At 45.9% G+C, this 13,117-nt stretch overlaps 1 protein-coding gene across 6 annotated transcripts in view; it reads right to left on the bottom strand.

The window, feature by feature from the left end:
• Positions 1–13,117, bottom strand: part of LOC110839630 (RNA/RNP complex-1-interacting phosphatase) — a 135,611-nt gene that overhangs the window by 109,732 nt on the left and 12,762 nt on the right. For 5 of the 6 annotated variants that reach the window (XM_087344773.1, XM_087344777.1, XM_087344772.1 and 2 more), the window contains exons 3-5: positions 10,261–10,292; positions 5,621–5,708; positions 2,571–2,650 (exon numbers count right to left, since the gene is read on the bottom strand). In XM_087344773.1, the coding sequence (XP_087200899.1) occupies positions 2,571–2,650; positions 5,621–5,708; positions 10,261–10,292 (200 nt within the window). The remainder of the gene's footprint in view (positions 1–2,570; positions 2,651–5,620; positions 5,709–10,260; positions 10,293–13,117) is intronic. The other variant, XM_087344774.1, reaches the window with a different exon arrangement.

Here is a 13,117-nt window from a genome sequence, read left to right as displayed (position 1 = left end):
ATACGTTATTCTGCAAATAGACTCTGACCTGTTCTCTACCTTGAACTGCTGCAAAAAGCAAAAACAATGATATCGCGAAAGTACACATTCGAGGAACCTGCTCACACAGCTTGTTTAATGTACGCTACTCAGTGCAAATGCGAGTCTACCTCGAGAAGAATAAATGCACTAACTGACAAACTCCCTCAAGAAGAGGGGTCCATCTTGAGACGCTAATAGTAGCCCGTACCAGTCCAGATACTCCTCTATATGATTTGAGGAGAGTCTGAAGATGGCTGTCTTCTGTGTTGTTGCGCCGTGTAGTTTGGTAGCAGACTACACGGCGCTACGACCCAGAAGACACATCCTTCAGCCGCCATCTCCCACTGCCCGAGCGGAGTTCGCCAAAGAGCACGAAGCATTGCCACTTTATTGAACGTCTGTGAACCGACACCAGGCGCCACGGTCCCACTCCGGTCGCGACTTCGAATCTCGCCGACGGCATGCACGCCTGCTGCCTGCCCTACAGGCACAACATGGCTTCTAAAATCACCCAACCAATACACATTCACACTGAAGATGGCAACTACAATGTTTGTCGAAACGCTGAATAACTTCCAACATTCGACGCGGCTCATCCCCGAAAGTCGACGTTATACATCAAAAACAATAAACTGATTAATCGATCAGACAAATGGAGTTTCAGACCAAGCAGGTATATTAATAGTCGCTGAGCCCGTATATCAGTAAAGAGGCGAGGAGAATTATAAATCGACCGGCGTGCCTTCTGATAAATATTCGCTGTCTGCAACGAGCCGGCCCCGCGTTTATATCACGCACAACGCATTACACGACTCTCTCATTATTAGTACTATATTTTAAACGTCGTCCGCTTTTAAACCCTGTAACTACGAACGTCTTACTGTGGAAACATTCCAATATGATTCTATAACATCGTACTTTAAGCGTTGGTCCAGTGTATCCATGAAATATGGGCAGACACACATAGGCAGGCAGATACTCCATCTTCAAAATGCAATTACACAGTGTAAATAAATTAGCGTCTGTTCTCACATTGAAGTCTCATTTCCCACCCAAGCATTCACAAGACCGCCCATACATTAGCAAGCGGCGCTGCTGGCCTCGCTCAGACACGTTCTGCGACCATCGCCAGCCCGAAATGCAATTTCCTCCCGAAACTACACACTCACAGACTGAAGACATCACAAGCCAAAATGGGGAAAAATGCACGGAGCTCCATAATTTGCCTGCTATTAGTGACTACTATTAGTCATGAAGACGAGGCGAATGGACGTGTAGCATGCATCGGAGCGACGATAAAAAAACCCAGGGAAGACACCCAGGCGTAAATGGGAACATAATATTAAAATGAATCACGAGGGTGAAGCCTGGATTAATCTGCCTCACGATATGGGCCAGTGACGCACCTTGTAGTTCCATAAAAGGCGAGAAATTAGTTTAGCAGTTCGGTGACTATCAGCTTCTCAAGGACTCTCCTCCAGTCATATGTTTCTGCAGCAACAGAAAGTTCTGAAGAGAACTAATGACGTCCACTGTCCTCCGAAAGCGTCCGTCTACGAGGCAAGGGCACCGCTCCACTTCAGCGCAGACTTAGAATACGGGGCCCACCCTGACCAACGACGAGCACCGGGGATGAACCTGCCGCGGATGAAGCTAGCCAATCGCCTCCGTCTAGTGCCGAGACTGAGAACACGTGGAGTTATACACCCACTGACCCCTTTCGTCTTCACGGCGCTGTACACAAGAGCAGCGTTGGTTAAATCGCCCACAAGCTCGTGTGACGACTGCGTACGAGAAAAAGACGAAGGACGGACCTCGCACGAGACAGAACTTTATTCCCCGGTCGTACAGAAAGAAAGCTCAGCAGAAGTTGCAAAATCTTTATAGCGGAGTCTCGAAACTTTTAGCAGACTTTTCCATTCCACTCCACTAGCTCCAATGCAGTTCTCTGATTTATGGCAAACAGCGGGGAGGAGAAGATGCGATAAAAATCTCCAAGAGACGAAACCCTTACCCACATGGCACGTTGGCTCCATCGCATTTATCAATGGGAGCTATTCCATATCGATATATCGAGTTTACGACTTGCATTACATGTAAAATACAGGCATGAATACACAAACAGGAAACAAGTCTGTCATCAAAGAGATTTACTGTGGTCCATCGCGTCTCTAACTCGGACACATGATTTACCGCAATTTGTACGACTGGAATTCTGCAGCGCGTCATATGAACGCGCACAAACAAATTTAAAGTATAATAATTAAATCTTCTAACGACTTTACGATTGATTCATCAGCAAACAAAATCGCACTTCTTATGACATGACATCACAAATCTCATCAAGATCTGTTACTTTCATCTCAATCATACACGAGGGCCTATAAGCGCCCTAAGAGACGTCCAACTCTTCTGACTGCCACTGAAGCTCTTGGCAAAGAGAAATTGGAAAGTAATTTTCGGGCGGTATAAATGAACGGATTCACACCAAGTCTGCAGGGGAGTAACGAAGACACAGATTGTGACACAAATTAGTTCTCTCTACTTACTCTTTAAGTATCCTGGTTGAAGGAACCCTCTGGCCAGGACAATATATTTTCTTGTACTGAATTCCTCTGGATCTGAAAATCTGAAACAAACAGAAACACCGTTTACCGTAAGAAAGTTACCACACATCGAGTGGAGCCACTTCGTCTCACTCCACGTCACTGGTCCGTCCGTCCGTCCGTCACGTTCGTATTTCTGATCACAGGCGATTAAACAGTGCGAGACTGAGACGTGTTAAAATGGTAAAACGTCCCTGAAACACGTGGACGGACAGACGGACAGGATCAGTCCTGTAGCTAGTCTAGTACTCATGTTACGTGCGTCGTGCAAACAAAACATAATAATAATATACTTGCAAAAATACATGCATCAGGGAAACAGAATTATTTTCATTTCGAAGCTTATAGGTGACTTCGCCCCCTAATTATCCGGGAACAAGCGTTGAATTCCCGCATTAATATTCGTCAAGAGAAAGAATTGCTCGAAGCACGACGTCGCATTCGGAGAGCAAGGACGTGGTCCCTGAAATCCGTCCGCTGTCTTGTTCAGAGGCCACAGAGTTAATGGCATTTTCTGTTTTAATTGGACACAAGTGGAGACGGCTACAAGATCGTGTGACAAGCTGCACGACGAGGCGGCAGGCCAGGAACCCGAACTGCCTGCTGCTGGCGCGGCAAGGCACGGGTATCAGAGCTGGCCTCGACACACGTTTTGTTTTTCCTCAGACCCTCCACGTAAGTGCCGGAATATTAGGCCACCTGAAATCAGGCCCACGCTCAGACATCGCGGACAAAAGCCGCAGGTTCTGGGGGACTTCCTTACGGCAGTCTTCAGCAAAAGTTTTCTTTTCCGCCCGCGGTACACCACAAAATGCCAGTACGACCCACATGTTCGATGAAACTATCGATAATTTCGCTTTTTCTACCTAAAACGTGCGAATGCGCAATTCCGTAGAAACAAATTCGGGGGCACACCTAAAACCTCGTAGCGGCCCAGTGGCCTACAGAGCAAACACATTCATTAACACAGATGTTAATTAACAGATACTTCTTACACTAAAGAGATTGTACAAAATGCCAATACTATGGTCGAAGGTAATGGTTATAAACAACAATAATTAATAATAATGTGGCCGGACGACTCGACAGCGAACTTAAGCGAGTAGATCCAAACAGCCCCCCCCCCCCCAACAGATACCTGTCTGCCTACGTATCACACACACACACACGTGAATGTAGCTACCCCGAGGACGATGATAAAGCAGCCATGTCACTATTTGTCCTTCGTTTCATCATCTGAGCTGTCAACCGCGCACACAGAGATGGACGGTCAAACAACGGGCGCTGTCAACGAGCAGACCTCTCTATCACGATCAACGGCGTAGACCAAATACTGAAGAACAACCAACTGCAGGAGCTCCCGCCTGCATCCTTCCTTGGTTTCAACAACTGCTATCAATTTTTACTGCGCACTCCTCAAAGAACGCAGAAGGAGGAGAGAGAGAGGACAAGACAAACGAAACACCAAACTACGGACAACATTCATAACTGTATTTTAGCTTAATATTTACAGGGTGCAATGGGCGGGACATGTAGACAGCAGAACTATTAGCTTCTCAAGAAGGACGCTGCTAAAGAATAATTCTTTCTTAGGGACACGCATCGGACTTCAGTACCGCAAGCAATCGGCCATCAAACTTGGCCACCCAGAATAATCAGAGAGTTTGAGATCTCAGCGTGTGACAGCCGTCACTCGAGGCCTGCACATGTAAATCGGAATGCGATGGCATCTGATTACGGAGGACCGAGAAGTACACCTCATTACAGGGCCTCTCCGGCCAGCCCACTTTTCACTTAACAGCGATCAAAAGAGATTTGATTTAAAATACGCGTCACATATTTCAAAACACGGTTCCTGCGAATTTGCATTACTGTACGGAAATTAACTTATTGTTTCTGGCATCCACTTCTCCCCAACTCTGTGCCGGAAGGTGAAAGTACCTAAATACAAGGGTGATAAACCTTCACCTGTACGGCGCAGGGCTTGAAAGTTATAACAGCTTTCATTTGTTTATAATTTCAACGGGTATAGACGTTTCACAGCTTTTAAACTTCAAAGTGATATTGGCCTTCCAACTCACAGTTTTACAGCTGGTATTGAGAGAAGTAGCTGTTTCTTGTCCTCTGACCTTTAGAGAGCACAGACCTGCATCTCCCGCCATTAAATACAGCACAGCCCTCTAAACTGTTCGATTCACAAGAATGTTTTAATTTGGAAGGTGGAGCCATGAAACTTGTAACAAGTGTTGGTCCGGCCCTCCGTTTGATGGCGGTGTCGCCGAACTCCACCCAGACATTACCATTAATATGCACAGTGAACGCGGCTTATGAATTTCCTCACATGGACCATGTGCTCGTGCAGGACTTACTCCAAGCAGAGAACCAATTTCGTCTTCCATTGCGGAAACAGCAGCGGACTTACGAAAGAAAATCACTGTCCATCACAACTTCGGGCTTAAGTTTCAACCCTGTTTCAGGGAATGAATTAAGGTTACTGAAACTGAAATATCACTTTTCCACAAACCAGAACAAAACTATGACAGCGTCCTTCATACGTCGTACTGCATCTACAGCCACGTAAGAAGCGCACAGACCCAAAATTCCTACGTTTGTATTCCAAAAAAACGCGGATAATTCTTTGATAAGCTGAGCGACAACCAGCTTCTCAACAAGAACTGTACTCAAGAAACACCATGACGTCGTTCAATTCCCGTTACACCCGGCCTCTAGCGGGGAACACCGGAAATTCTTCCGCGTTTCTCGACCCTTTATTACGCAGATAAGAGGATAACATTAACATGCATTTTAAAGAGGTTGGGTCTGAAGACATGCGCACTGGATTCACTTCGCTCAGAACAGAGCACAATGGCGGGACACATTAAACACAAGTCACACTGCCCTTCAGTTTCATAAGAGGTGCAAATTTCTGGACTAGATGCGCCATTATAAGCTTCTCGAGATGGATTTAGTTACAGAAATGAAGAAGAACTTACCTGGCCGTTGTAATAGCGATTGGTGTTGGTCAGGTCAACTACAAGTCCCAGGTTTGGACACCGCTCCATCACCATCTCAGGTGTGAAACTGAAAAGAAAATTGACAATCGGCTCAGTACCAGCTGCAGGGGGTTCAAAGCGTACAAGGAAAAACGTCTTCATTCACTGACAGATTTCAGCTGCAGAATACACCAATGCCATACAACTAACATAATTAACTTCGCATAAATCCACGTGTAAATGTAGCGTGGGTTAACTTAAAACGCACTTGTAGTAAATATTTTATCCATTCGCTATTGTGATTATAGTTGAGTTTAGACGTTTCGGCAGCTAAAATATACAAATCTTTCGTTGAGCCGCTGCAGCTGTAAAGGCAGTAGCATTATCACAAACCGCAATACTGGCATGTCACATTCAGGCATCATAAATGTCTCATTTCACATTCGTATGCAAGTTCCAGGTCGAAAATGAAACGTGTTCACTTCAAACACAGCGGAGTCACGGGAATTTCTGAACGCATCACCCATAGCCGATAAGAAGCAAGGCGTTTCGCAAAAAACAGCGATACCCGCTTCAGTGTGCGAACCCAAAAAGAGAGCGAAATTTGGGTGGAGAGATTTTGGAAATTTCAGGCAACAGTTTGTTAACTATGTAATTATGCAGTTTATAGATTTATTCTGTACGAAGCTTCAATACGTGACGTTTATTAAACACACACAGCTCTACAAATTACCATTTCTGCAATTCCTGTCTAATGAAATGCGCAGTCTCTTGACAGCAGTGAAAATATTTAAACAGAGAAACTAAACCGGATAATTATCTCTAGATCCAACGACGATAACATCTTTTTTATTCGTAAAATGGTTATATCACGCAGTCTGGTTTATCTGAGAGATGCAGGACGAATCACTCAATATCACAACGTGAAGCAATCCATTTTCGCAAACGAGGTTCTGACAAACGGACTATCGGCGGAAAAATCTTTGCACGTGTTGAAGAGGAAATGCCACCGACAACAAGCAGGCCCGAGTTCGGTTCCAAGTCTCGTTCTGAGCTGTCTGACGTGTTTCAACATTCGCAGCGACAAAATAATGGGAATTTTGTTCACGAGTCCACCAGCAGCGCCCAATGTTTTTAAATTCCATAGTAGTGGCGAATCGGAAAATGAACCAGTTCCCCCTCCACATTCCACAGTTAGCGGCTAGACCTATTCGTTATCACCTTCCAACCCCATCATTTAACCCCTCTCCTGTTTTCATGCATATAAATGGGAAAATGAATAGGCAACGTCTCGTCTGCAGCCCCGGAAATTCATTTTTCGCCCAGGAACGTCAATTGCCACTACACAAGACGGAAAGGGCCACTGGTACAGTCGGCTTATCCTTTTACTCAAAAGGGACATTGCAGACGAACTTTGTGTCCGGCGGAAATGCGCACATCCGACAATCAGACTTAACAAAAATAGTAATTTTTATTACTATCTTAAGAGAACCGGGAAATCCCGTAGCAAACAAATTACTGAAGTGGTCCACGAGGACCACCTTTAGGGCCACTGACTATAACGGGCCCCTCCCTATCTGGCCATCTCTCCCTAAGGCCTGACCCACATTTGATTACCAAGTTATTAAAATATCACCTGTTCTTTCTGTAGCGCAGTCTAATAAATAACGAGCTTCATGAAGGACTGAACTCCGAAATTGAATTAGATTTATACTGAATATGCTCTTGACAACACAAGGGGCCTCATTTGTATTGGAAACGGCTGTAAGTGCATCGGTTTTTGCTGAACCCTCTCATGATATAGGGAGATTTCGTGTTCTTTTTCCTTTCTCTGAGGACAGGACAACGTATTTGTGATGAATACAGAAGAGAGAGAGAGAACTGGCAATTAAAATCTATACAGCAACTCAAATGAGCTTGTGGAAGAACATGGGAGGAGATCTCCCAACATAAATTTAATACATATTTTTTTGTAATTACATGTACGGTGAGCGCAGATGAAAGGGAGTCCGACTGAACATTTTTCTTGAGCTGACCGCAACACTCAGCCGAGCGCGGCCACATACTTGCGCTGTCCACCTGACCTCTGACCTGCGTGACCCGTACCTTAAAACAGCGCCCCGCAACCAATGCACGATTACAGCTGTCTGGGATTTCAGAAGACGCTACTTCCGAATTTCTGGACACGAATCGAGATCAACAAGACATGAAGTATTCGTTTTCGGACTTTGCTGACGGTCACGCGTGGCCAGTGGAGTTGACTTTAAACTCAATCACATTACTGAACCGGTCACCACATAAATCAGAGGAAAATACATTATATAGATTTACAGCAACAGTCGCCACATGGCCCCTTCCGAATTTAAAGGAAGAGAATCCGTCGTCACTGTGAACAGGACGTGGGCGCAGGCAGTTCCGGGTCACAACTCCCACACCTGGAGCCAGGAGCCTTACGCAAAGGTGTGCTGAAGGCGAGAAAAAGAGTTCAAAGTTCGTATCTTGTATAAATGCTCACGTCACGTGCAATCTGGTCGCTGGATTTATGGCGTGGCAGTTCGCGATGTATAAACGCTCACTACATAAGCCTCATGTCTCTCTCAGGCCGTCTCGGACAAGTTTTTCACATGTGCGGGTAAGAGGGGGAGGGGGGTTGGCCCGTGGGACTTGGCATTCCGTTCCAAAACACCTCGTGCATTCAATTAATACGACGGACGCCCAAACGTTTCGGGATAGGCGGGTGATAAGTACCGACTCCGGACCGAAATCAAATTTCGACGGACAATTTATTTATTAAACGACGCTTCCAACTGCTCGCATCAAAGAGGCAAGTTAGCGCCTACTGCAGGAAAAAACGGGGACATAACTTGGATGGGGCTATAAAATACGCACAGAATTTTGGTGAAGAAATTCCTTACAGGCAGCCACTTGTATGACTAAGAAGATGGGAGGTACTGACGTTAACTTCAGGTTACATTTACAGGGTCATTAAGAGGCGCACTTTATAAGCGAAATAAAGTCGCTGCCATTTCAGTCAGAGGCGGACCGCACTCCTCGCCAATGGAGAGGTTTGGCAGCCAATGATCTAATCACGGGGTTATAATACAACAACCGTGTCGGCCACTCGTAAGCAAGTCGCAGGTACTGTAAAGAATTCATCTGAAAGTAAACGACCGCTGTCTCAGAATTTCCTTACACCGTCAAAAACTACGAAAGGCCTCGGTCAGGACAACGAAACATTCAAACTCGGAGCCTCCCAAATACAAAGACGACACCCGCGCACACGAACTGAGCGCGTCTGTACCTCAGTTAGTCCAAACAGCTGAACGGATTTTTAATAAACTTGGCGTGACACTTGTGCCACTGGGCACCCCACAAGCATGAACCACCAATCACCGATAAGAATTCCAGCCCCATCTTTCAAGACGCTCGCGTCTGTTATCGCCTCCTTCCATGTAAAAACACTATTACGACGACCATAAATAAGTCAGTGTGTCAGCCGCTCGCTGTGAACTTTCAATCTGGAGAAGTAACACCCATACGGGCGCTTGCGTGCAAATAAACTATTACGCTACGGGACGAGAAATCGTTATGCCGGTCGGAACTAGTGTCGTCACGGCTTTTCGTTTGTCTCGCCGAAGCGACCAAGTCTCCGTTCCGTTGTCTCCGCCCAGTTCTCAGGTAACGATCCACAGACACCATCTGACGCAGAATGCGACGATCGCCATGCAGCGACATGGCGTTTTTTACAGCGTAACACTTCCAAAGGACAATACACCTAAGATTTTGGACGAGGAGGAGGTAAATGAAGGTACGAGTTCATAACAACGCTCCTGGCAGAGCTGTTTTCTGGGTGAGACGCCACACGCATTACGAAACAGCCAAACATTTTAGCGTACAAGTAGGAAGGCCAGTTTGTGTTTCTGTATTACGCGTTAACCTCGCTATCAGGCACTATTCGAGTTCTCGTAACGAGTGAACAAACACGACGAAATTTATCCGCTTTCCTATAGGGAGCATTTACATAGTCCATTGATCCACACTGACAACGGAGATGGACCACTCATGCAGTGAAACTCACACGAGCGTGAACTACGTCAATCAGTTTCGCACGAATGATAAAAATTTAAAAGTGACTTAAGTGTAATAACCGGACACGAAAGAAAACTTTACGCGTGTGCAGTTTCTTCTGTGATTCCTTCAAGGGCGAACGAAACCAAGAGATGGGAAACTTGCGTGCTCCAGTTTCGAAAAGCCTTACCTGCTATTCCGCATTTCTCACTGACAGACTTTACGTACAAATCTACCGGTACGAACACCAGGCTGTACCTGATATACCTGAAGGACCCATTTTTCTTTGAACTCGTAAGCCTCTATTACAACACTTAACATGAGGACCCCCAGAATACAGACTGGCACAGGAACTACGAAAAATATTTTCTTGTAATGTGTTTTGCGGATGGGAAAAAGGTCGTCCAGATATCGAGCGCAGCCGCGGATAGCTAAGAAGTAGTAGACCTCCATCCCCGAGACTGGGACATACAGGGAACCCAGCTGAGCAACTATCATCATGCAGAGAAGGACTCTGGTCCATCGAACTGGTGTTAAAGAGAATTGGGGGGGAAAAACATACGACCACTTACCGATCTTCATCCTGAAGAATATGACACAGGGCCTGGAACGAGAAACGACAATGTGATAATCAACTGATAGTTACTGTAACACAGAAATTAGCACTGGTCTCCAGGCGCTGACGGCCGAGTGACTCACAGTAAGTACAATGCCAAATGACCTTGACTGACAAAACAAGATTGAGAAGACGTATTCCAGTGGAGTACACATAACTTTTAAATGCAGAAACAAGTGTCCTGTTGCAATGCGTATCGCACAGTCGCACAGAAGAGTTGGGTGGGTGAAACCGGCTCGCGGGCTGCAAGGAACCCAGGCTAAGTAAGACGAGACCGCGAGGGACCGTGGCGCTGCAATCAATCACTGTACCAACAGCCACAGCAGGTACAGGTACAGTCACTGACGACAAATGAGAAGCACCCCATCACGAAATACAAATCTGCGGCCTACAACAAGAAACCTCCGATTTAAAAAATCCGAATATGGAGAACCAAGAAATATTTTTAGACACAAAAGTTCTCTCTTCGCGTACCATTCACGCCTTCGAGACAGCTTCATCTATCACTTGTGAGCTAAATCTCACGGTGTTTCACAGACTTGTAGAACTGACTGTACACGCTCACGTTTCAACACACAGATATTCTACTCAAAATTTATAACTAAGTCTCGAACCCATAATCAACGTGCATCCTCCCCCCGTGGAAATGAAGACATCGCGTACTCACTAATGTGTAGTTTAGTTTAGATTGCAGACATTAGGAACTTCTCCCGTTGAAGCAGTTTAACAGACACTACTAATGTCTTTATTATCACATCTCATGATCTACCTAGAGCACGGGAAAACCTTCAAATGACGACTACAGCAGGAAAATCGTGCGGTGTATATTAAGCCAACTGCAGAGAGCAAGCAGGCATCCAGCGTCCTTTATGAAACGTGAAGGTTCATTACCGACTTCGCAAAAGCTCACTAATGAAGTCCATCCAGAGTTAAAAGAATCCAGTTTCGACTATCATTTACGGAAGTTATTTGGTCATGGAGAAGTCCTGGGTTTGATCCTATGCGGGTCGGTTATTTTGGGTTGTTTTAAGTTTGATTGGGATGAGTTACATTGTAATAGGTTGCGTTTTGGGTTGGGTTAGGTTTAGATAAGGTTGTGTTGTTTTACGATGGGTTAGGTTGTGTCGTTGAGAATTCCTAGCTTGTTCATCCACTTTATTATGTTCTTCTCACTTACGCCTAGGCCTCCCTTCGGTATTCTGACTAAAATGTTGGAAATATTTACAATTTCCCATGCTTACTAGATAACCAGTCCCCAGTATTCTCTGCAGCTCCCCGTTCGCAAACATCAGCTGCATTACCAAACGTCATCAGATGCTTTAAACTAAAGTCACGTAATTCACATGTCTCCTCGTGAATAAAGAATAATCTGACGCTTCTGTTCAGGCTTAAATCTTCTTTAAATAGCTGTTATTATAGATGGAGAACATCCCCCAGCTGTGTTAGGATATCCAATCATCATTAGCTCTGGAATTAATTATACAAGTATTTCAATTAAACATTCTGCGTTGGCAATCACTTGATGTTATCTTCACAGCCCGCCAGCCTTCATCTTAGCCGCGTCCGATGCGTATTGAAAGAGGTCCTCATCTTCACATCCGCTACGATACCCTCCAGCAATTGGCCACGCTAATACCTGCTTTTTTCCGTATTTACGATATGGGTAAACCAGATGAACATGCAAACCAACTTCTTCTAAGCTCCTGGGCGATTGCCGTGATGTTATGGGACCACCCAGATCGTGAACAGGAGGCCAGAACGTCCGTCCATCGACGTCACACATGGTCCGCTGAACAGAAGGTCTGCGGTTTGCACATTTACAGATTCTATGTCGCGTTCGCCGTGCGAGATCGGCAACTTCTCTAACACGCCAGTGATGCGGGCCAGAATGGTCGAGCCCAGACCAATCGACTACAGAGGTAGGAAAATCGAACGCCGGGGTCGAGAGGTTGGCCAGCTCGACGCCGATTTCGTATTCGAGGCTACCCGTTCCGATTCATCGCGCTAGTAACGAGGAAGCGTTTTTTCCTGAGCGGAGGTCTATCGCCTTTTCTCCGAGTTTAAGACTTGACAGCCGAGAGACCAAAGACAAGGAACTTCACAACTTTCACTCTTCACAAAACACAAGGCCCATTAAATCAAGACGGATGTTACTGTCCGGGTGAGACGAAGATATGAAATGCATAAAGCCGGACAACTCTGAAGAGACGAGAACACTTAGAGCACCCACGCACTATACGGACGGACATAGACGGCGGGGTGTGAAGTGGATTCATCTGACCCAGAGTGGCGGGCTCCTATGGACACGGTAATGAATCTTCGGGTTCCTTAAAAGGCAGGGAACTTCTTCAATAGCGCCTATTGCCTTCTGAAGAACGACTGACTATCCTCCTCGGAGCTGGTTAAAATTAACAGCCTGAGAGAAACACAACCCACGGATGTCTGAACTTATGGCACGCATTACGCAGAGCAAATAATGTGCTTATGTGTGTATGTCCAAGGTGTTGTAATAAACGAGAAGTGATTCATTTCTGCGCTTGCGTGTAGGAAGAGGCGCCGGGCAGCCGTGTCCATGAAAACTGCGTCCTCCTTGCATCCGCGTTCAATGCACCACGCGTGTAACGCCAAGTGACAGATGCGGATAAAGCACCTAACTTCATGGCACAGCCGTCAGTTGCTCAGCTGCTCACGTGGAACCCGAGGAAATTCCTCTCCTCTTAGGAGAGCTCACTGGACGCATCACGGGCAGCACGAATCAGCCCGCTGCCCCGCGCCCTATTCAATTCCAGATCCATTTTAATATCATCCTTCCA

Source organism: Zootermopsis nevadensis, unplaced genomic scaffold (assembly GCF_977971745.1).
Source record: "Zootermopsis nevadensis isolate Lab colony 2312 unplaced genomic scaffold, Znev_1.0 Znev_ptg000008l, whole genome shotgun sequence".
Taxonomy (NCBI): domain Eukaryota; kingdom Metazoa; phylum Arthropoda; class Insecta; order Blattodea; family Termopsidae; genus Zootermopsis; species Zootermopsis nevadensis.
The sequence above is the reverse complement of the archived record's forward strand: the minus strand, read 5'-3'. Positions and strand labels throughout refer to the sequence as shown.